Here is a 21,039-nt window from a genome sequence, read left to right on the forward strand (position 1 = left end):
CCCCTTCCTATCCCCCCAGTGACATTTATACAGTAATCGGTGGCTATTTTTAGTTCTGATCACTGTATAAATGTCAATGGTCCCAAAATAGTGTCAAAGTGTCCGATCTGTCCGCCGCAATGTCGCAGATCGCTGCCATTACTAATAAAAACAAAATTTGTAATAAAAATGCCATAAATCTATCCCCTATTTTGTAGATGCTATAACTTTTGTGCAAACCAATCAATACACACTTATTGTGATTTTTTTTTACCAAAAATGTGGAGAACACATATCGACCTAAACTATGGTAGAAATTTTTTTTTTAGGTATATTTATTATAGCAAAGTAAAAAATATAGCTTTTTTTTCAAAATTGTAACTTTTTTTTTTCTTTCTAGCGCAAAAAATAAAAACAGCAGAGGTGATCAAAAGGACGTAAATTTTGTTTGGGTACAACGTCACAGGACCGCCCAATTGTCAGCTAAAGCCAGTCAGTGGCAAATAGCAAAAGATGCTCTGGTTTGGAAGGGGGTAAATCCTTAGGGGGGCAGAAGTGGTTAATGGGTTGTGATTGGCAGGTGGTAGCATCCACCAAAAGCAACAGGGGGTTCAATTATGTATACCTTTGGCTTCTGCCACAGGGATTGGGGGATGGTAAATCCATGACCCTGCAACTTTATGTGCGAATGAGCCACAGCTGAATGCAACTCATTCACAAGTGCAGCAGGCACCACTGCTCCTCTGAAAAGCAATCCGAGTGGGTTTGACAGTTTGTGACGACAGGTGGTGCCTGTCATCAGGTAACCACCTGATTTCTGTGCAATGCACGCAATTGCGATTCGGTGGCAATTACAGGCTTAAATCAGGTGTGAGGAGGCTACACTGTGCCCCATCTTTGACATCTCCCATGTTGTCTCCCATGTTGTTCAGGTAGATCTCCACCTCTTTAAGGTTGCCTACCCCTGTCAAACCATGTCTGGGAGAGCCATGAGCAGTCACGTCCAACAGACATATCTAAATATAGCATCATTAAGAAGAAAGCCAGTGCTAAGTGTTTTCACGAGGACAACCTAGGAAAGTGGAAAGATTGTATGCTGTTTAACCACTTGCCGACCGCCGCACGACGATGTACGTCGACAGAATGGCACGGGCAGGCATAAGGGCTTACATGTACGTCCTTGCCTGCCCGCGGGTCGGGGGCCCGATCGGGCCCCCGCCCGGTGCCTGCGGCGGTCGGTATTCGTTCGGGAGCGATCCCGGACGAGGGGACGGCCATTCATTCATGGCCACCCCCTCGCGATCGCTCCCGACGAATGAAAATGTCCGGTGACATCACTTCCTCTCCTGTAATGTAAACACAGGAGAGGAAGTGATGTATTCTCTCCTCCGTGTCGGTATTTTTCGTTCCGGCACCGAGGAGAGAGCATCGGTGAGTTGCACAAGCACTACACTACACAGTAGAACATGCCAGGCACACTCACACCCCCCCTTTACCCCCCGATCACCCCCCAATTACCCCTGCCCCCCCAGTCACAGTGACACCAATTTTTTTTTTTTTTTTTTTTGCATTGGTGTCATTTGTGACTGTAATAACTCTTAGGGCAGTTAGGGTTAGCCCCCTTTAGTTCTAATGTGCCCCCCTAACCCCCCCAATAAAGGTTTAACCCCGTAATCACCCCCCGTCGCCAGTGTCACTAAGGCTGGGTTCACATTGCAGCGGTTTATGATAACGAATGTGATTCGCACCGCACTGCAGTGCAAATCACATCCGATCTCTGTGCGATTCGAGTTCAGCCATACAGATAGTATGGCTGAATTCGTGTCGCACCCGCCGCAAATTCGCACGGGACCCTTTTTTTGGCCCGCAGCAGAATCGGATCGCATGGGTGTTCACACCATGCGATCTGAGTTTGCAGATCGCACTGCGATATGCGAACTGATCTGGGGGTGTCATTAACATTTCACTGACACTCCCAGCAGTTCGCATAGGGCAGTGTGAACTGCCGCCGGGAGGCATGCGATGCGGGAACCCGCCACGGATTCGTGGCGTTCCCGCATCGCTCCAGTGTGAACCCAGCCTAATAAGCGATCATTTTTCTGATCGCTGTATTAGTGTCACAGGTGACGCTAGTTAGGCAGGTAGGTATTTAGGTTCGCCGCAGCTTTTTATAGCGCCAGGGACCCCCATATACTACCGCATAAAGCCCCCTGATTTCCCCCTAGTTAACCCTTTCACCAGTGATCACCATATAACTGTTACAGGTGACGCTGGTTGGTTAGTTATTTTTTTATAGTTTCAGGGCACCCGCCATTTATTACCTAATAAAGGTTTAACCCCCTGATCACCCGGCGGGTGTCATTTGTGACTGTAATAACTGTTAGGGCAGTTAGGGTTAGCCCCCTTTAGTTCTAAGGTACCCCCTAACCCCCCAATAAAGGTTTAACCCCGTGATCACCCCCCGTCGCCAGTGTCACTAAGGCTGGGTTCACATTGCAGCGGTTTATGAGAACGGATGTGATTCGCACCGCACTGCAGTGCAAATCACATCCGATCTCTGTGCGATTCGAGTTCAGCCATACAGATAGTATGGCTGAATTCGTGTCGCACCCGCCGCACCCGCCGCAAACTCGCACGGGACCCTTTTTTTGGTCCGCAGCAGAATCGGATCGCATGGGTGTTCACACCATGCGATCCGAGTTTGCAGATCGCACTGCGATATGCGAACTGATCTGGGGGTGTCATTAACATTTCACTGACACTCCCAGCAGTTCGCATAGGGCAGTGTGAACTGCCGCCGGGAGGCATGCGATGCGGGAACCCGCCGCACATTCGTGGCGTTCCCGCATCGCTCCAGTGTGAACCCAGCCTAATAAGCGATCGTTTTTCTGATCGCTGTATTAGTGTCACAGGTGACGCTAGTTAGGCAGGTAGGTATTTAGGTTTGCCGCAGCTTTTTATAGCGCCAGGGACCCCCATATACTACCGCATAAAGCCCCCTGATTGCCCCCTAGTTAACCCTTTCACCAGTGATCACCATATAACTGTTACAGGTGACGCTGGTTGGTTAGTTATTTTTTTTTATAGTTTCAGGGCACCCGCCATTTATTACCTAGTCTCACTAGTGTACCCCTAAATTTAGGGGTGTCTACTTTCCAAAATGGGGTCATTTGGGGGGGGTTTGTGCCATCTTGGCATTTTATGGCTTTCAAAACTGTAACGCCCTTAGAAATCCTGAAGGCAGTGCTTGGTTTTCGGGGCCCCGTACGCGGCTAGGCTCCCAAAAAGTCCCACATATGTGGTATCCCCGTACTCAGGAGAAGCAGCAGAATTTATTTTGGGGTGTCATTTCACATATGCCCATAGCATGTGTGAGCAATATATCATTTAGTGACAACTTTGTGAAAAAAAAATAAAAAAAAATTAAAGTTTGTAATTTTCCCGCAACTTGTGGCAAAATATAAAATATTCCATGGACTCAAAATGCCTCTCAGCAAATAGCTTGGGGTGTCTACTTTCTAAAATGGGGTCATTTGTGGGGGTTTTGTGCCATCTTGGCATTTTATGGCCTTCAAAACTGTAATAGGTAGTGAGAAGTGAAATCAAACATTTACGCCCTTAGAAAGCCTGAAGGCGGTGCTTGGTTTTCGGGGCCCCGTACGCGGCTAGGCTCCCAAAAAGTCCCACATATGTGGTATCCCCGTACTCAGGAGAAGCAGCAGAATTTATTTTGGGGTGTCATTTCACATATGCCCATAGCATGTGTGAGCAATATATCATTTAGTGACAACTTTGTGTAAAAAAAAAAAAAAAAATATTATTTTTTGTCATTATTCAATCGCTTGAGGCAAAAAAATAAAATATTCAATGGGCTCAACATGCCACTTATCAATTTCCTTAGGGTGTCTACTTTCCAAAATGGGGTCATTTGGGGGGGTTTTGTACTGCCCTGCCATTTTAGCACCTCAAGAAATGAGATAGGCAGTCGTAAACTAAAAGCTGCGTAAATTCCAGAAAACGTACCTTAGTTTGTAGATGTGACAACTTTTGCGCAAACCAATAAATATACAATTATTGACTTTTTTTTTACCAAAGACATGTGGCTGAATACATTTTGGCCTAAATGTATGACTAAAATTGAGTTTATTGGATTTTTCTAATAACAAAAAGTAGAAAATATCATTTTTTTTCAAAATTTGCGGTCTTTTTACGTTTATATCGCAAAAAATAAAAATCGCAGAGGCAATCAAATACCATCAAAAGAAAGCTCTATTTGTGGGAAGAAAAGGACGCAAATTTTGTTTGGGTACAACATTGCATGACCGCGCAATTACCAGTTAAAGCAGCGCAGTGCCAAATTGTAAAAAGACCTCTGGTCATTTACCAGCAAAATGGTCCGGTCTGAAAGTGGTTAAGACACATAAAACAAACATTTGTTTGCTATGTCAGAGTTCTTTGACATATTTAACATAATGGGAGTAGTACTGTCCTACACCTGGCACATATATAGTAGAAACCAGAGGAAGAATTGCCCCTGCTGGAGAATTCATTATGTCAGACATAAAAGGTAGTGGAAAAATCCATCTTATAGTTACCAAATGCCAAATGTAAGAGAGGAAACCCCTATATGTGAAGATGTACATTACATTTATGACTAACTTTTCAAAACAAGTTTACACACCACCCTTGGTAGATAACACCAAAATCATATTTCTACTGGAAAGAGACATCCGAAGAGTCCACAAGGCATAAGACTAGTGTACTGGTGATCTTTGTAATTATCCTTATGCTCAAAAGACCAAACTAGGTTGGATCATTATTGGCACTCTTATTCTAGTTCACTCAGTGCGCGCACTTATAAAACAATTGTTGAGAGAAATCAAAAAATTCTTTTCATCTTGCATAACTCGAATAACAAGACTATCTGTAAGCGTTTGAGTCTACTTGAGAAATTCACCTTAGAGCATCGTCAGTATTACATCTCAAGCTACTACTGATAACAACAAAACAGAACTTTCAATAGGTGTCCAGGAATCTACTGATGCTGGGATCCTGCAACCCAATACGGATGCTCATCAGTTCATGGGTTGTGTAACTACTGATTCTAAATTACCATCTAACACAGTAGATGCTCACCTTTAACCAGGTACGCTGACATCTATTTGCCAGTTTGGGCCACTGCAACTTGTTTACATGTGATTTGGTATCTCCCTCCTGCCTCCCGTCCTGTTTAGTGCTGACTAATTCAGTTCTAGGCCCTCCCCGTTTCTTCCATGTACCCTCAGTCAGTGTAAGTTCTTTGCAGAGATGGGGCTTAGGAAAGTTATTGTCAACATACGCTTCAAAATACAGGAAAACATCCTCTGTACTGCAATTATATTAAGTAAAATTGTGTTGGATTTAATTTAGTTTAATAAACATATTCACATAATAATTTTAAGGTTTGAACACAAGTAGTTATGCTGTTTTTTTTTAACCACTTCTGGACCGCGCCAATATACGTCCTAACTTTGAAGAGGTATATCTTTGGTATGGCAGCAGCTAGCTGTCATAACCCTGGTATCCTCTTCTTCGGCAGACGGTCCGGTTTCTGATAATAGTGGTCTTTCGGCGGATTTACCACAAGATCACTTTTATTGGTGGCGGGAGAGGGCCCCCCCCCCGTGCCGCGCTCCGGTGCCCTCTGCCGCTTACCAGAGCCATCGGCTACGGTGGAGGCGACCGGATCCTTCTTCCTGCTAGGCATGGAGACGTATGAGGGGAAGATGGCCCCCACCCCTCTCCATACCATTGCAGGGCGGATGCGACATCAAAACATCACTTGAGCCTATAGCTCTTAAAGGGAAATTTTATTTGATTTTTTTAATTTCATTGTAGTATAAATATGAGAGCTGAGGTCTTTTTGACCCCAGGTCTCATGTTTAAGAGGTCCTGTCGTGCTTTTTTTCCTATTACAAGTGATGTTTACATTCCTTGTAATAGGAATAAAAGTCACTTTTTTTTTTTTTTTTAACCACTTGCTTACTGGGCACTTAAACACCCCTCCTGCCCAGACCAATTTTCAGCTTTCGGTGCTCTCACACTTTGAATGACAATTACTCAGTCGTGCAACACTGTACCCAAACACATTTTTTGTCCTTTTTTCCCACAAATAGAGCTTTCATTTGGTGGTATTTGATCACCTTTGGGGTTTTTATTTTTTGCGCTATAAATGAAAAAAGACCGAAAATTTTGAAAAAAAATACATATTTATTTGTTTCTGTGACAAAATTGTGCAAATTATTAATTTTTCTTCATAAATTTTGGCCACAATTTATACTGCTATATATCTTTGGTAAAAAATAACCCAAATTAGTGGATATTATTTGGTCTTTGTGAAAGTTAGAGAGTCTACAAGTTGTGGTGCGAATCGCACAAAATTGATCACCTCTGATGTATTGGTGGCCTATCTCACTTCTTGCGACCCGAACAAGCCAGGAAAGTACAAATACCCCCCAAATGACCCCTTTTTGGAAAGTAGACATTCCAAGGTATTTAGTAAGATGCATGGTGAGCTTTTTGATGTTGTCATTTTTTCCCATAATTCTTTGCAAAATTAAGATTTTTTTCCACAAAATTGTTATTGTAATAGGTTATTTCTCTCACATGGCATGTGTATACCACAAATGACACCCCCAAAAAAATTCTGCTACTCCTCCTGAGTATTATGATACCACATGTGTGGGACTTTTTCACAGCTTGGCCACACAGAGAGGCCCAACATGTAGGGAGCGCCATCACGTGTTCTAGGAGCATAAATTACACATCTAACTTGTTGACTACCTATTACACTTTTGAAGGCCCTGGAGCATCAGGACAATGACACGTGGCACTGATGACAGATGGCACTAATATGAGGCACTGATGACAGATGGCACTTATACGTGGCACTGATGACAGATGGCACTGATAAGTGGCATTGACATGTGACGCTGACAACAGATGGCATGTGACACTGACAGGTGGCACTGATGACAAATGGCACTGATAGGTGGCACTGATGACAAATGGCACTAATATGTGCCACTGATGACAGATGGCACTATGTGGCACTGATGACAGATGGCACTTATATGTGACACTGATGACAGGTGCTGATGACAGGTGGCACTGGGGGCAGGTGGCACTGGGGAGGATGGCACAAAATAAAATAAACAAAATAAATTGCCTTACCATTGTCTTATTTTTTAATTAAATTTTTTTTATTTTTTACCATAAAAGTGCGCTTGTAAGAGTGCTGCGCAAATACGGTGTGACAGAAAGTATTGCAATGACCGCCATTTTATTCTCTAGGGTATTAGAAAAAAAAAAAGTATAATGCTTGGACGTTCTAAGTAACTTTCTAGCAAAAACAACAACAAATCTCAGAAAGCGGCTTAATCCTTAAGTGGTTAAACAGATTTTTCTTCCCTTTTGTACATTTCCACAATTTAGTGAACTGGCCTGGTTCACTTTTTTGCCTAAATTTGATTACTTACTTGTATAAGTGCAGATTCAGAGCCTACCAATGCCACAAGTCCATTAAGCGCAGCTAAGCGTTGCATAGTAGGACAGCCCTGAAAGACAATAGAAAGCTTATGTAGACAACTATTTACCATTAATTTTTTAGGTTACAGAGAAGGAACCTAGCACTTACCTCTGCAAGTAGGATCTTAATCCAGGCAGGTAGCAAACGGTTGTTTAGGTCCTCTGCCTTCCCATGACCACATACAGACAAGCCATGAACAATAGCTCCTAGCGCAAGAGCTAAACCAGGTGTCTGTAGGAGTTTAAGGTTTACAAGTAACATTTTAGGATACACTTAATGATAATCTAAAAAACAAAGCTATGTCTATAGAATACTAAACAGGATTACATTTTTACACAGATAAATATTCAAATACATAGGTGTAAACTAACCTGCTGGTTCTGTTCAGTCAGTGTTCTTAGTTTATTCATGTGTTCCTCGGCTTCATCTGCACCAACAATTCCAGCACTAAAAGCTGACACCGAGACACAGGCAACAGAGTATGACAGCACCTAGAATTTGAAACAATATTAATAATGCAAACCGAGTCATTAAAACCATTAACATGTTATTGCTATAAAAAAGTAATTTCCATATTTTTAAGTCTGCAGATTTTATTAAAACAGATCTAGCATCCTGTACTAAGAGGTCTTGGTTTAGGTACTTCCTGCTTTGGGTTAACAACCCTTTGTCATTGTTTCTTAATTGTGGGATATTACCATTTCACAGGCTCCCGATGGGGAATACAAGTGGCTGTTTCAAAGCACATTAGCCAGGTATGGTCCACTGTTGTCACCATCAGGAAACTTGCCCTGAGAAATGTCATCAATGAAATGCATACTTTATGTGTAGAGAAAACGTAAAGCAGAAAAAGTGCATTAGTATCACAATGCAAACAGAAAAGAGCAAGGCCTTTTGGAATAGAGATTGTAGACCCTGGAAAGAAAGGCTGCAGACATGGGGAACAAAAAGAAAGTGCTGCTAATAAGGCCAGGCCTGAGGGGAAAGAACTGCTAAAGATACAGCAACTCCTTGTAGGAAAGTTGCAAAACTTGCAGGGTTGATTAATGCTCTACAGCAATGCCTAGTTGAAAAACTGAAGTACTGACGTCAGGCAAGCTATTGTACTGTATACATCTTAGGACTTTATTTTCAAATTGACTGCACTGCAACTTTAACACATTTATTGGCCAGGGATAAACTTCTGTATCCCATTAATAGCGTCATACCTCTTGTACAGCTCGGCTCTGGTCACCACTGTTCTCCAGACATTCATACATCTTACGGAGTGTGGCTGAGACATGGACACGATTGTCTGTCTGGCTGCTCTGACTCATGAAACAAAGAACGAGGCCCACTCCAAGAATGCAGCCAATGCTGTTGACAAATACACAATTTACAGTATAACCATCATGAGAGAATATAAAGTACTTCTGAAAATGTTAGTTGCTTGGTTGTCTCTAGTAAAGATACTGAACAAGCATACTGTAATTATAAGTCATACAACAAGCTTTCAAAAGAAGGACATGACAGATTTTCTTCAAGGAGAAAATATATTGGTCTAAAACTGTTTTTTTTTATTTTTATTTTTTTTTTATTGCGAATGTAAATAATTATTATGTAGTCCTTCTATTCAGTTAGGAGAGCATGTGTTGTAAAAATAAATAAATAAATAAAATAAAAAGTCTACACAGTTCCATAATGCAGGCTAAAATTTCACTCATCCGAGTTACTTTTTAGATTTCAATCAAGGCAGGCAACTTATGCTATTCTGTTCCTTTAGCTAACCATACTGTTCTTAGAATCATTTGATCTGTATTAAATTGTTTTAGAAATAAGCAAAGATTGTCTGTTCATAGCATAAAAATTATAAAATATCAACCTAAAAACATATACCCTTTCAAACCTAAATATTATTAATAACAATATATATATATATATATATATATATATATATATATATATATATATATATATATATATATATATATATATATTAATATTATTTAAGGATTTTACTTTATTGTTTAATGGCACAAGCCATGTGTGAAGAATATATGCTATAGAAATAGTAGTTATATAAGAGGAGATAAGCTACTCAATCCTGTCTTGCTTCTTTTATATATCATCTTATTTACTAGTGTAGCATATAAATAATTTTAAATCTGGAAACATATATTACTGGGCAGTGAACAAAGAAAAAAATGTAAATCAGCCATTTAGAAAATGACCAGAAGAGGGCAGTACAGCAGAGCCTAATAGTGCAAGAATGGTGAACAATTCATAAGTGAGATGTTAGGTACATTTAAAAGAAAACATTATGCCCTTTATTAAAGCAAAGACCAGTATAAAGGAGCTTACAGACAGTATCATTACTGCAAACTACAAAATAACAGAAAATAACTACACTGACTGTATAACTGACTGTACAACAGAAAACTCTTGAACTATATGCATGCAGACTAACCTATTTAGGAAGAATCTGTCACTATTTCCTTTATTTTTGGATACCTGAACGGTCATATTAACTAATGGTCTTAGAACCTAGTTTTGCACATTTATAACAAATATATCAGGAATCTTAGTAAACCAGTTGTGCATATAAGATAATAAATATCCCAATATCTACCCGCATATTTAAAATTCTAAAGTACAATTTACATTTGTAACTCTACTAATTAAAATCTAATATACAATTTTTTTTTTTTTGAAAAGCCAGTGGCGTGTGAAACACACCCAAAAACTCCACCAGATGCCAAAAAAAGTACACGCGCATAAAGAGTTAACACAAAACGTGCAATGGGTGTACTATGGTAGGAAGGAAGGACCTTACCCGATACCCCGAGGCATTAGGCTCCAGACGGGGACTGATGTACTCACTATGGCCCATCTGGCTGAAACCAGATGGACCATATTCTCTGGAGGGTCTCCCGCAACAGACCTACCCAAGTACTTGATGGGGCTCCCCCAAAGGGAGACCCCATGAGAGAGGGCAAACCAAGCCAGAAGGCCATGTCCACCCTCTCCCAAGATTTTCAGGGCAGGCCCGAGGACCTACACCCTACGAGTCACACAGTGACAAACCGTGTACACAAACGAAAAAAATACAAAAAAGTGACAAACATGGGGTAAATAAATAAAAGAGGGAAGAAGGAAGTGAGAAGAAGAAGTGAAAGTGACCATTGTGCAATACAATGGCTGAACCCTTCGGCCTGGAATCAAAAATTCCTCTGGTCCCAGCCAAAAGGCCCTAGAGGCAGGTGCGAAAAAAAAGTGTGTATGGTGCAGTGACCAAGGTGCCAATAAAACTCAAAGTGCCCCTCACACAGTGAGAATTATGGCACCCCTGGACTGCCACTCAAATATACCAACTGCTAAAATGGATCTGTACTCTGCCCAAGACTTTTTAACTCTGTTACCCTCTGATACCACATAGTAGGCACTAGAAGAGACCAGTTATAACTTGTTTGTAAACTTAACACTGAAGTCAGAGTTTCGGAGGACTTTGATAGTGCAGTTAAATAGGGGAATGAGGCCAGTATGGGGGTACTTGGCCCTGCCTTCCAAAAGTGACGGTATTCAGTGTTTAAGAAAGCAATAGCGAGGCCTTAGCACTGTCTGAAGGAGGGAGTTGCTTTAAATTATGCCGTTTCAGAATTTCATAAAGATGGCATTTGCATAGGAACCTTTGTGGCAGTGTAGTAAAGCAGAGGATAGTTAACATACAGGAAACATTCAGCACTTTATGGTGCCTATTATCAATTACTAATAATATTTTTTTTGTCATTATCTTGGAACAGTTCACACTTCTGTATTACCTTGATTATAATATGCAATTTATCTAAATGTTGATACTACCATGGTCCAATATGTCTGTCAACAGAAAAACAATACTGATGCACTTACTTGTCAATTTACTATGTGCATTGTATCTTTTACTTTACAATCAGCAAAATACATCTACATACATTGTACCGATTACGTACTTATAATCCAGGCTGGCATCAAAACAACAGCTTTCCAAAACATCCAAAGATTTCATGATTACTAAGTTCATTTGCTGACCAGACGTGTCACTGCAAAAAAACAAAACAAATTAAAGCACATAATACCTTGATGGCCATACACAGAAACACACAAGATTTAACAAAAATGATTTTCTCAAGTTATATGCGAGGTAATGATAGTAACAATTTCAATGTTATTATGTGACATGTATGATTCTATGGTGATCGACCATTGTATATTATGGTTTGTGCCTTTGAATCAGTTATAATTTTGATGTCAAATTTCAACTTGGTTTTAGTCAAAGTCTTCTGACTACAATGCCATTTTACTTTTAGTCGTATTTTAGTCATCTGAATTATTTAGGTTTTAGTCATATTTTAGTCAAATAATATCTGCAGTGCAGTTTAGTCAACTAAATCTCCATTACATTTTAGTAGACTAAAATCTCCATTACATTTTAGTCGACTAAAATCTCCATTACATTTTCGTCGACTAAAATCGAATGGTTAAATTGTAATGCTTTTTTTAAGCATTTCTCTAGAATTTCCAAACTCATATACTCCTGGGGTAGAAAAAAAACAAACAACATGTTATTATTTATGGTATTAAGGTTTGAACAAACTACACAGATTTAACCGTTATATAAACGTTTTTATAAGTCCCACCCACACATTTTTGTTCCATTTTAGTTCGTTGACAAAAATTGGAGATGATTTTCGTCATAGATTATCAACTGATGAAAAATTTAGTAATTTTACTTTAGATTTTGTCACTGGAAACATGCTGCTGACCAAAATTATGACAAAAATATTTTCAAGAACAAAATTAACACTGCTTTGAATGCTAACAAATTTCTTTGTGAGAACTGGCAACAGGTATCTACTCTAAGCAATCACTGTAATGATGACATATCTTAAAAATTACCTTGCTGTATAAGAATAAATTATCAACCAATTACATTTTCAATTTCTATTAGTTGTCAGATCTCATTATTGAAAGTAAAGTCTCAGTAGGAAAATTTTGTTGAGTCATTTTCTAAAAATTCTGTGCATGGCTTATACACATATAGACAATATAGACTTATGACATATAGACAAATACTACACAGACACATTCCTAGGAATATTATTAGCTGGCTAACGTTGCATTATAATGGCAATGGTATTACAGGTATAGAATGCTATGGGGTTGATTTACTAAATCTGGAGAGTGGAAAATGTAGTGCAGCTGTGCACGGTAACCAATCAGCTTCTAACTTCAGCTTGTTCAATTAAGCTTGGACAATAAAACCTGGAAACTGATTGGTTTATGTGCAGAGCTGAACAGAGTTTGTACTCCATTTTTAGAAAATTTCCCCTTATACCTGACACCCATTCTTCCTTCTTCACAAAACCCCAGAAGCCAGTGTTCATTGTGGGTATGTAGTGTATGAGCATAAATATGATATACCTGACTTTCTCTTCACATAAACGAGAGATGAACATTCCCAATGCCAACCCCATATGAACTTGGAGAGACTGCGACTCATCTGCTTCTGGCCTTCCAGGTAATCTGGCAGTCAGGATGCTGAGAATTTCCTGCACCTTCTCCTTAAAAGATACAACAAGCACTGGGACAAGCAGAGAGAGGGCTGTGGCAGCACAGGAGCGGACAATGACACTGGCTGTGTTCTCCCCAGAATAGGATTTCTGCAACAAAAACACAAAAGTCATAGTCATTTAATAATACACAATTCCCAACAAGCAGCTATACACAGATGAAATACATATATAGGAACTATAACCTGCCAAAGACTTTCCAATTCCGTGTAGCCAATCTCTGTGATGCCAACACCCCTATAAAAAGCAAAACAAGGTCTTTGGCCCCCTCTTCAGCTGCAACACAACTGGGTCAAATACACACCCTTAGCCTGTTTATTGGAAAACAAAGGAGCAGCAACACACTGTCATCAACTTTGCTTAAAGCAGAAGCTCTACTTATCTGCCTCCTCACCCCCCACTGCTGGCCCCTTTTTTTTTGGGGGGGGGGGGAACGGGTGCCTGCAGTGAACTTAGCCGGAAGTTGGGTCCCCCTCCTTTTTCTGCCGCTGGGCCATTCACAGAGCACAGCATGCTTTTTGCATATGCAGTAGGGAACCGGCTGTGAAGCTGCAAGGCTTCACTGCCAGTTTCCCCTAGTGGACATGGCAGCAGTAGCATTCGACAGCCGATTGAAAAATCAGTTTGGGTGAGGACACTGTTGGATTCCTGAACAGGCAAGTGTCCTAATATTCAGACCCCTTTCACACTGAAGACGGTCCCGTGCTAGCGGTAAAGCAGCGCTTTACCGATGCTGTGTGGGCGGGAGTGGGGTGCTTTTAACCCCAAGGAAGGGGTTAACAAGGGGTTTCAAAGCCCCCCGAAAAGCACTTTGTAGGCGCTTCAGCAGCACTGCCCATGGATTTCAATGGCGGGGCAGTTTAGGAGTGGTGTATACACTTCCCCAAAGATGCTGCTTGCAGGACTTTTTTTTTTCTCTCCTGCAAACGCACCAACCTAGTGTGAAAGCACTCGGGCTTTCACACTGGGGAGACATTGGAGGCAATTTACAGGTGCTTTACAGGTGCTATTTTTAGTGCTAAAATGCCTGTTAAGTGCCTTCAGTGTGAAAGGGGTCCAAAAGTCAGCAGCTACAGTATTTGTAGCTGCTTGACTTATTTTTTTTCTGAAGGAGTCTCCTTCTGTCAACACATGTGGACTGCAGCAAAGACTGATTGGCTCGTACAGCTGACCAAGCCTTACTCAGGAAAGTTATATCAAAGCAAATTAGCTGTATTTAGAATCAAATGTAAAAGCATTTAAATGAATAAATACTTGCACTATTGTTGTGTTTTATATATACATATATATAAACACACACACTAATATATATATATATATATATATATATATATATATACACACACACATACACACACACACACATACATATTATATATGCTCATAGCCAACCTTTAAATATCGGACTAATTCAATGACATAATCCAGTTCTAAAAGCTATGTGGACAATTATATAGTCTATGAATTGGGTACATAGTGTGAGACTTTATATACTGAAGGAAGACATCTCTTTTTAATATCACAATTCCATTAAATCAGTGGCTGTAAATGATGAATGTATGTTTCTTTATTTAACAGATGATAGAAAGATGTAAGATGACATTTTAAAATAAAAAAATGTTTATTGGATAAGGCTGTGCTATGCCAAACAAACAGTTGCCCATTCAGCATCTTCAGAGAAGATAGAAAGAAATGCTTCTCCTGGGACTCTAAAAGAAAATGCAGCTTGTTCATGAATACGTGATAACAACAACAGTATAATATGAAATCAATGTGCATGACAAAGTCACTGAGCAGCAGACATTAGCTTTGTAATCTCAGCAGACTCTGAGCCTAGCACACAGCTCATGGCAGGGCAGGAGGTAACATTTTGCTGAGTCGCCTGCATTCATGATGCATCATCCTCTGAGATTTCCAGCACAGCTCAAGAATACTTCCGCTGTGTTGCTATTTTTTTGTATTCATTTTATTTAACATGGAGATAATACAATACAGCTGAAGCATAACAAGATTTGTGTACTTACCATAAAATCTGTGTGTTGGAGTGAGATGCATGCAGCTTTGCATGCTGATCAATACAAACCATGCAAATGTAAAGCAAAATATTTTTTAGTGAACTTAAATTTAAATATATTGAATATCCTGGTCTTCTTTTGCAATGGTGATGTATCCAGTGTCTTCTAGCTGTCCCCTGAGAAGGCTACATGAACAGTGCCTTCCAGAAATGTTATGTAAAATGCACAGTGGCCAAGTGGTTCACACTTCCACCTAGCAGCACTAGGGTCATTGGTTCGAATCCCAACCACAGCACTACCTGCCTGAAGTTAATCAGGAACAGTACACAGGTACCTTTAGCAAGTGTACAGTCTATTCCCAACCCCTTACAGAAACATCCACTCATTTGTCCCATGCTATGTGAGATGGACAAATCCTTTTCTATAGTTACCTCTGGAGCTTTCCCTCCCAGATGACCCCAATCCTCAGCCATCCCAAATTCCCCCAGAATCACACTAAAATGCCATTTCACACATGGGTAGACAGAGGGCGATAAGAACATAGGAATTTCAAACTGGAACCGCTTGGGGTGATGATGTAACTCTTTCTGTGACTCATGAGGTTCCTGGCATTATTGCCAACTCTCTAACTTTTTACACTCCCTTCCTAAATCTTAACATTTGGCAAGAGACTTGACTTTCTTATGTAAAGCTTTGTATTCCCACCAAGGCAATGCACCATATCCTGTCCTACCATTTCCTGGTGGATGCTCAATCAAGAGATGACCCAGGATTTATTTTTTAATGTGAGAAAGACCTATGGATTACTTACATACCGTTTTTACTCACAGGGCCTCTATTAGTAACAAATACCAGGCAATTGCTTACAAAATAGTAAACAGATGGTACGGGACACTAGCCAAATTATTTCCTCAACAAAGTGGCCTGTGTTGGAATTGTAACACACATCCCAGATCTTTCTTACATATTTTTAGGGAATGCCCTGCATAACAATCCTACTGGCACCAAAAAATGGGCAATGGAACATCCAGCATCCCACAGGTTTCTCTCTCTCTCTCCCAAAGGAGATACAAGAAATATATGCTGGTTCACCTATTAAAACACAGCCAGTTCTTTGACCCTAGTTTCTGGAAAAGCCCAAACTCACCGACACCGACTGAGTAAATTAAACGCAAGAGATAAAGATCCTAAAGTGGCCCTCAGAGACGAGAATTACCTCCAAAAAACAAAAAAATTGTACTATTGGGAAGAATATACAGTGGGGATCGAAAGTTTGGGCACCCCAGGTAAAAGTGTGTATTAATTTGCATAACGAAGCCAAGGAAAGATGGAAAGATCTCCAAATGGCATCAAATTACAGATTAGACATTCTTATAATATGTCAAAAAAGTTAGAATTTATTTCCATCATTTACACTTTCAAAATTACAGAAAACAAAAAAATGGCGTCTGCAAAAGTTTGGGCACCCTGCAGAATTTATAGCATGCACTGCCCCCATTGCAAAGCTGAGACCTGCCAGTGTCATGTATTGTTCTGAATCATCGTCTGGGAAGACCAGGTGATGTCAATCTCAAAGGTTTTAAATGGCCAGACTCATTTGACCTTGCCCCAACAATCAGCACCATGGGTTCTTCTAAGCAGTTGTCTAGAAAACTGAAACTGAAAATAGTTGACGCTCACAAAGCTGGAGAAGGCTATAAGAAGATAGCAAAGCGTTTTCAGATGTCAATATCCTCTGTTCGGAATGTAATTAAGAAATGGCAGTCATCAGGAACAGTGGAAGTTAAAGTAAGATCTGGAAGACCAAGAAAAATATCAGACAGAACAGCTCGCAGAATTATGAGAAAAGCAATTCAAAACCCACGCTTGACTGCACGATCCCCCCAGAAAGATCTGGCAGACACTGCAGTTGTGGTACACTATTCTACTATAAAGAGATACTTGTACAAATATGGTCTTCATGGAAGAGTCATCAGAAGAAAGCCTCTTCTACGTCCTCACCACAAAAATCAGCGTTAAACTTTGCAAATGAACATATAGACAAGCCTGAGGCATTTTGGAAACAAGTTCTGTGGACCGATGAGGTTAAAATAGAACTTTTTGCCCGGAATGAGCAAAGGTACGTTTGGAGAAGAAAGGGCACAGAATTTAATGAAAAGAACCTCTGTCCAACTGTTAAGCATGGGGGTGGATCAATCATGGTTTGGGGTTGTATTGCAGCTAGTGGCACAGGGAACATTTCACGAGTAGAAGGAAACATGGATTCAATAAAATTTCAGCAAATTTTGGATGGTAACTTGATGCCATCTGTGAAAAAGCTGACGTTAAAGAGAGGATGGCTTCTACAAATGGATAATGATCCTAAACACACCTCAAAATCCATGGGGGATTACATCAAGAGGCGTAAACTGAAGATTCTGCCATGGCCTTCCCAATCTCCTGACCTCAACATTATTGAAAATCTATGGATAGACCTTAAAAGAGCAGTGCTTGACAGACAGCCCAGAAATCCCAAAGAACTGGAACACTTTTGTAAGGAAGAATGGACAAAGATACCTCAAACAAGAATTGAAAGACTCTTGGCTGGCTACAAAAAGAATTTACAAGCTGTGATACTTGCCAAAGGGGGCAGTACACGATATTAACTCTGCAGGGTGCCCAAACTTTTGAAGACACCATTTTTCTGTTTTCTGTAATTTTGAAAGTGTAAATGATGGAAATAAAAACAAACTTTTTTTGACATATAAGAATGTCGAATCTGTAATTTGATGCCATTTGGAGATTTTTCCATCTTTCCTTGGCTTCGTTATGCACATTAATACACATTTTTACATGGGGTGCCCAAACTTTCGATCTTCACTGTAAATGCTCCTCCCAGTAAAAGCAAATGTCACAGTCTAAACGTCCCTCTTTTAGACCATGCCTAGTGTCTTCTCTAGTGGTTCCCAATCAGGGAATACCTACAACAGCAATTACGTGAATGTTTGATTGACCATATGAGGCAATCTGAGAAAGTGGTATGTTTTTTTTCCCGTTCTCTTCTTTACCCCACTTCGCTAGTTAAGCCATGCATTCTATATACCCCCCCCCCCCCCCCGGGCACTCCCCTGGGTGGGAGCCTGTACTTTGGTGTCCTTCTTTCTATTCTGTAACCTCATGTGTTTACTGTTTGTTCTGGGAATTCTAATTAAAATTTTTTTTCAATTAAATTGGTTGATAAATACAGCAAAAAAAAGTATGTGAATCCATTCAGTAGCTTGCACAATTGGAGTCCAACTCATGAAATAAGTTTGAAGGTGTGGTTTAGAGCTAATGTAATAAAAGACACAAATATTTTAGGATTGCTATTCATAAGAAGCATCCACTGATGTGAACAATGTCTCGCAAAAAGGAGTTTGCTAAAGACATATGAATAAGAGTAGTTAATCTACATAAGGCTGCAAAGGTATACAGAGCAATCTCAAAGTGTTTAGGCATCCATCAGTTGGCAGTTAGACAAAGTGTCTATAAATGGAGGCAGTTTAGTACTGTAGCTAATCTTCTTAGCAGTGGGCACCCAGTCAAGATGACTCCCAAGGCACAACGCAGAATCCTCAATGAGGTAAAGAAGCCACTGTTCTTCCCCAAAAAAATAAAAAAAGGAAACCACTGCTGTGCACCTGACGTTTGTCAAAGCGTATCTTAGCAACCTAAAATGCTACTGGGAACATGTTTTGTTGACATGAAACAAAAGTTGAATACTTATATGTGTATGCAAAATGTATGCCACAAAAAAGCCACAACTTTCCAACATCAAAACATCACTCCAACGCTTAACTATGATGGACAAAACATCAATATTTGGGCTTGATTCACTGCATTCCCAGGTTTACAAAAATATCCTACAGGACAATGACAGCCTCACTATCTGACAGCTGAAGTTTAGTAGAAGTTAGGTGATGCAGCAGGACAATGACCCTAAGCAATCAAAGTAAATTCACTACAGACTGACTTCAGGAAGAAGAATATGTGCTAGTCAGAGCCCAGACCTTACACCTGTAGAGATGCTGTTGAATGACCTCAAGACAGCCATTCACACCAGACATCCTAGAATTGTGTCTAAGTCGAAGCAGTTTTGTAAAGAGGAATGGTCAAAAATTCTTCCTGAACATTGTACATATCGAATACAGAGCCATCAAAAGCACTTGCTTGAAGTCACGGCAGCTACAGAAAACTAGTTCATTACAAGGAGTTCACATACTTTTTCTTGCCACTGTATATTATATGCCAAATAACCTGCAGCAAATGAGCCTAGTATCCCATGTCAATTGACCAAAATGTCTGGCCAACATGATGCATATGTTCAGTTTGTGGTCTATCCTGGACACCCATCTTCAATTTCAGGCCCCACTGACCTCCAGAGATCTGTCTTCTAGGCATCATTAATTACTCTCAATTGGAAAAAATGGTAGTCCTATGATAGTCTGCCAGATGATTCTAAAGCTACCAAAGTATAAAAATATTTATACAAGCAGAGAGCATTCCGTACTATTTTTTTTTTTTAAATGTGGCAGATGTGGCTGCACTCTCCTGCTGTACAACCATCTGACCCCCCTACCTTCAGAAGTTTGGATGTAAACGCCCTTTCTAACATTAATGAACCTGTTAATATCCTTGCAATTCTGGTCATGTGTTGACATTAGGACATAAGAAAAGAGCACTGTATGTGAGGGGCAGGTAACAATATAGCAATCAATGGCAAACAGGCCCACAAGAAAACAAGGGTCAACAGGTCCAAAACACTCAGAAGACAGCTTGAAGCACCTTGTGGCCAAAGCTTGCATCAGTTAAGCCCCAGAGGTACACATGGTAAAACTTTAAGGATGTATGAACAGAACACCAGGTGGCACTGGCTGCTTTAAAGACATGTGAAATGGATGACTGATAATGACAGGTCCAATAAACACCAAACAGATCTAACGGAGTGGGCCCTCATATGTAAGGCAGAACACTTTCCTTGAGAGCAGAAGCCCTGGAAATGAGGTGCCAAAAAGTAAGGGTCCCGATAGAAAGTGACCCGAGAAAGATGAGGCTCACTGAGAAGCTGAACACCAAAATCTCTAATCAAATCCTCTTTATTCAAAAATAGTAAAAATATATAATTTACACAGTACAAATATCACTAGAGCATGCAGGATCGAGGTCCACTATCAGAATCACGAACATGTAAAATGTTACCAACCGAGCGAGATCACTCAGTCAGAACAAGCACAGACAAGGGGGAAACAAACACATACACAGTGCATACAAAGAACATAAAAACATGAAATAAACATATGGACGCCGACAAAATCGGTGCCAATCCCGCACTGGTGCTAATAAATGTGCACCAGCGAGTGCTAAATAGCAGGGCAGGACCGACGCCAATTTCCCCGGAGGCTCGAACCAGCTGAAGAACAGTAATGGCCAGGAATTCAGCAGTAACTACAGTGCCACAGACGTGATAACGCCACCATCAGAAGTCCAAGAGTTAGGATTGCAGGGATCACTTGGAGTATACTGCAGTATGCTGTGTGCATAGGGACATATATCCAGATAATGCAGTTATCCAATAGAAACATGGGATGCAAGGAGTCATCAGAAAGGCTTTGCAATGATGTAACTTCTTACTAATCATTCAAAGTATGCAGTCTCTATAGTGAATGGTATGTAGGTAAGCAGTACTTATTAACTCCAGTGATGAGATATAGAATGAAATATACTTACAGAGTCCAAGAACCCATTCATACTTTCCAGTCAATCCAATGTATAGTCATGTATAACACTCTGTGATATGCTGAACCATTTCAGTCAATATATTGCACCGAGGTGGACTGTGGCTGTACACACGTTGATTCCACAGTTAGCCGGGACC

The 21,039-nt window shown here is 40.3% G+C and overlaps 1 protein-coding gene across 2 annotated transcripts in view; it reads right to left on the bottom strand.

Moving 5' to 3' along the window:
- The window catches only part of FOCAD (focadhesin), a 346,212-nt gene that overhangs the window by 43,780 nt on the left and 281,393 nt on the right, over positions 1–21,039 (bottom strand). For both annotated transcript variants that reach the window (XM_077475201.1, XM_077475202.1), the window contains exons 27-32: positions 12,983–13,221; positions 11,512–11,601; positions 8,755–8,902; positions 7,918–8,037; positions 7,655–7,777; positions 7,497–7,574 (exon numbers count right to left, since the gene is read on the bottom strand). In XM_077475201.1, the coding sequence (XP_077331327.1) occupies positions 7,497–7,574; positions 7,655–7,777; positions 7,918–8,037; positions 8,755–8,902; positions 11,512–11,601; positions 12,983–13,221 (798 nt within the window). The remainder of the gene's footprint in view (positions 1–7,496; positions 7,575–7,654; positions 7,778–7,917; positions 8,038–8,754; positions 8,903–11,511; positions 11,602–12,982; positions 13,222–21,039) is intronic.

The sequence above is a fragment of the Lithobates pipiens genome, unplaced genomic scaffold, assembly GCF_037356315.1.
Source record: "Lithobates pipiens isolate NorthernLeopardFrog02 unplaced genomic scaffold, aLitPip1_a1.2 Scaffold_13, whole genome shotgun sequence".
NCBI classification, from domain to species: domain Eukaryota; kingdom Metazoa; phylum Chordata; class Amphibia; order Anura; family Ranidae; genus Lithobates; species Lithobates pipiens.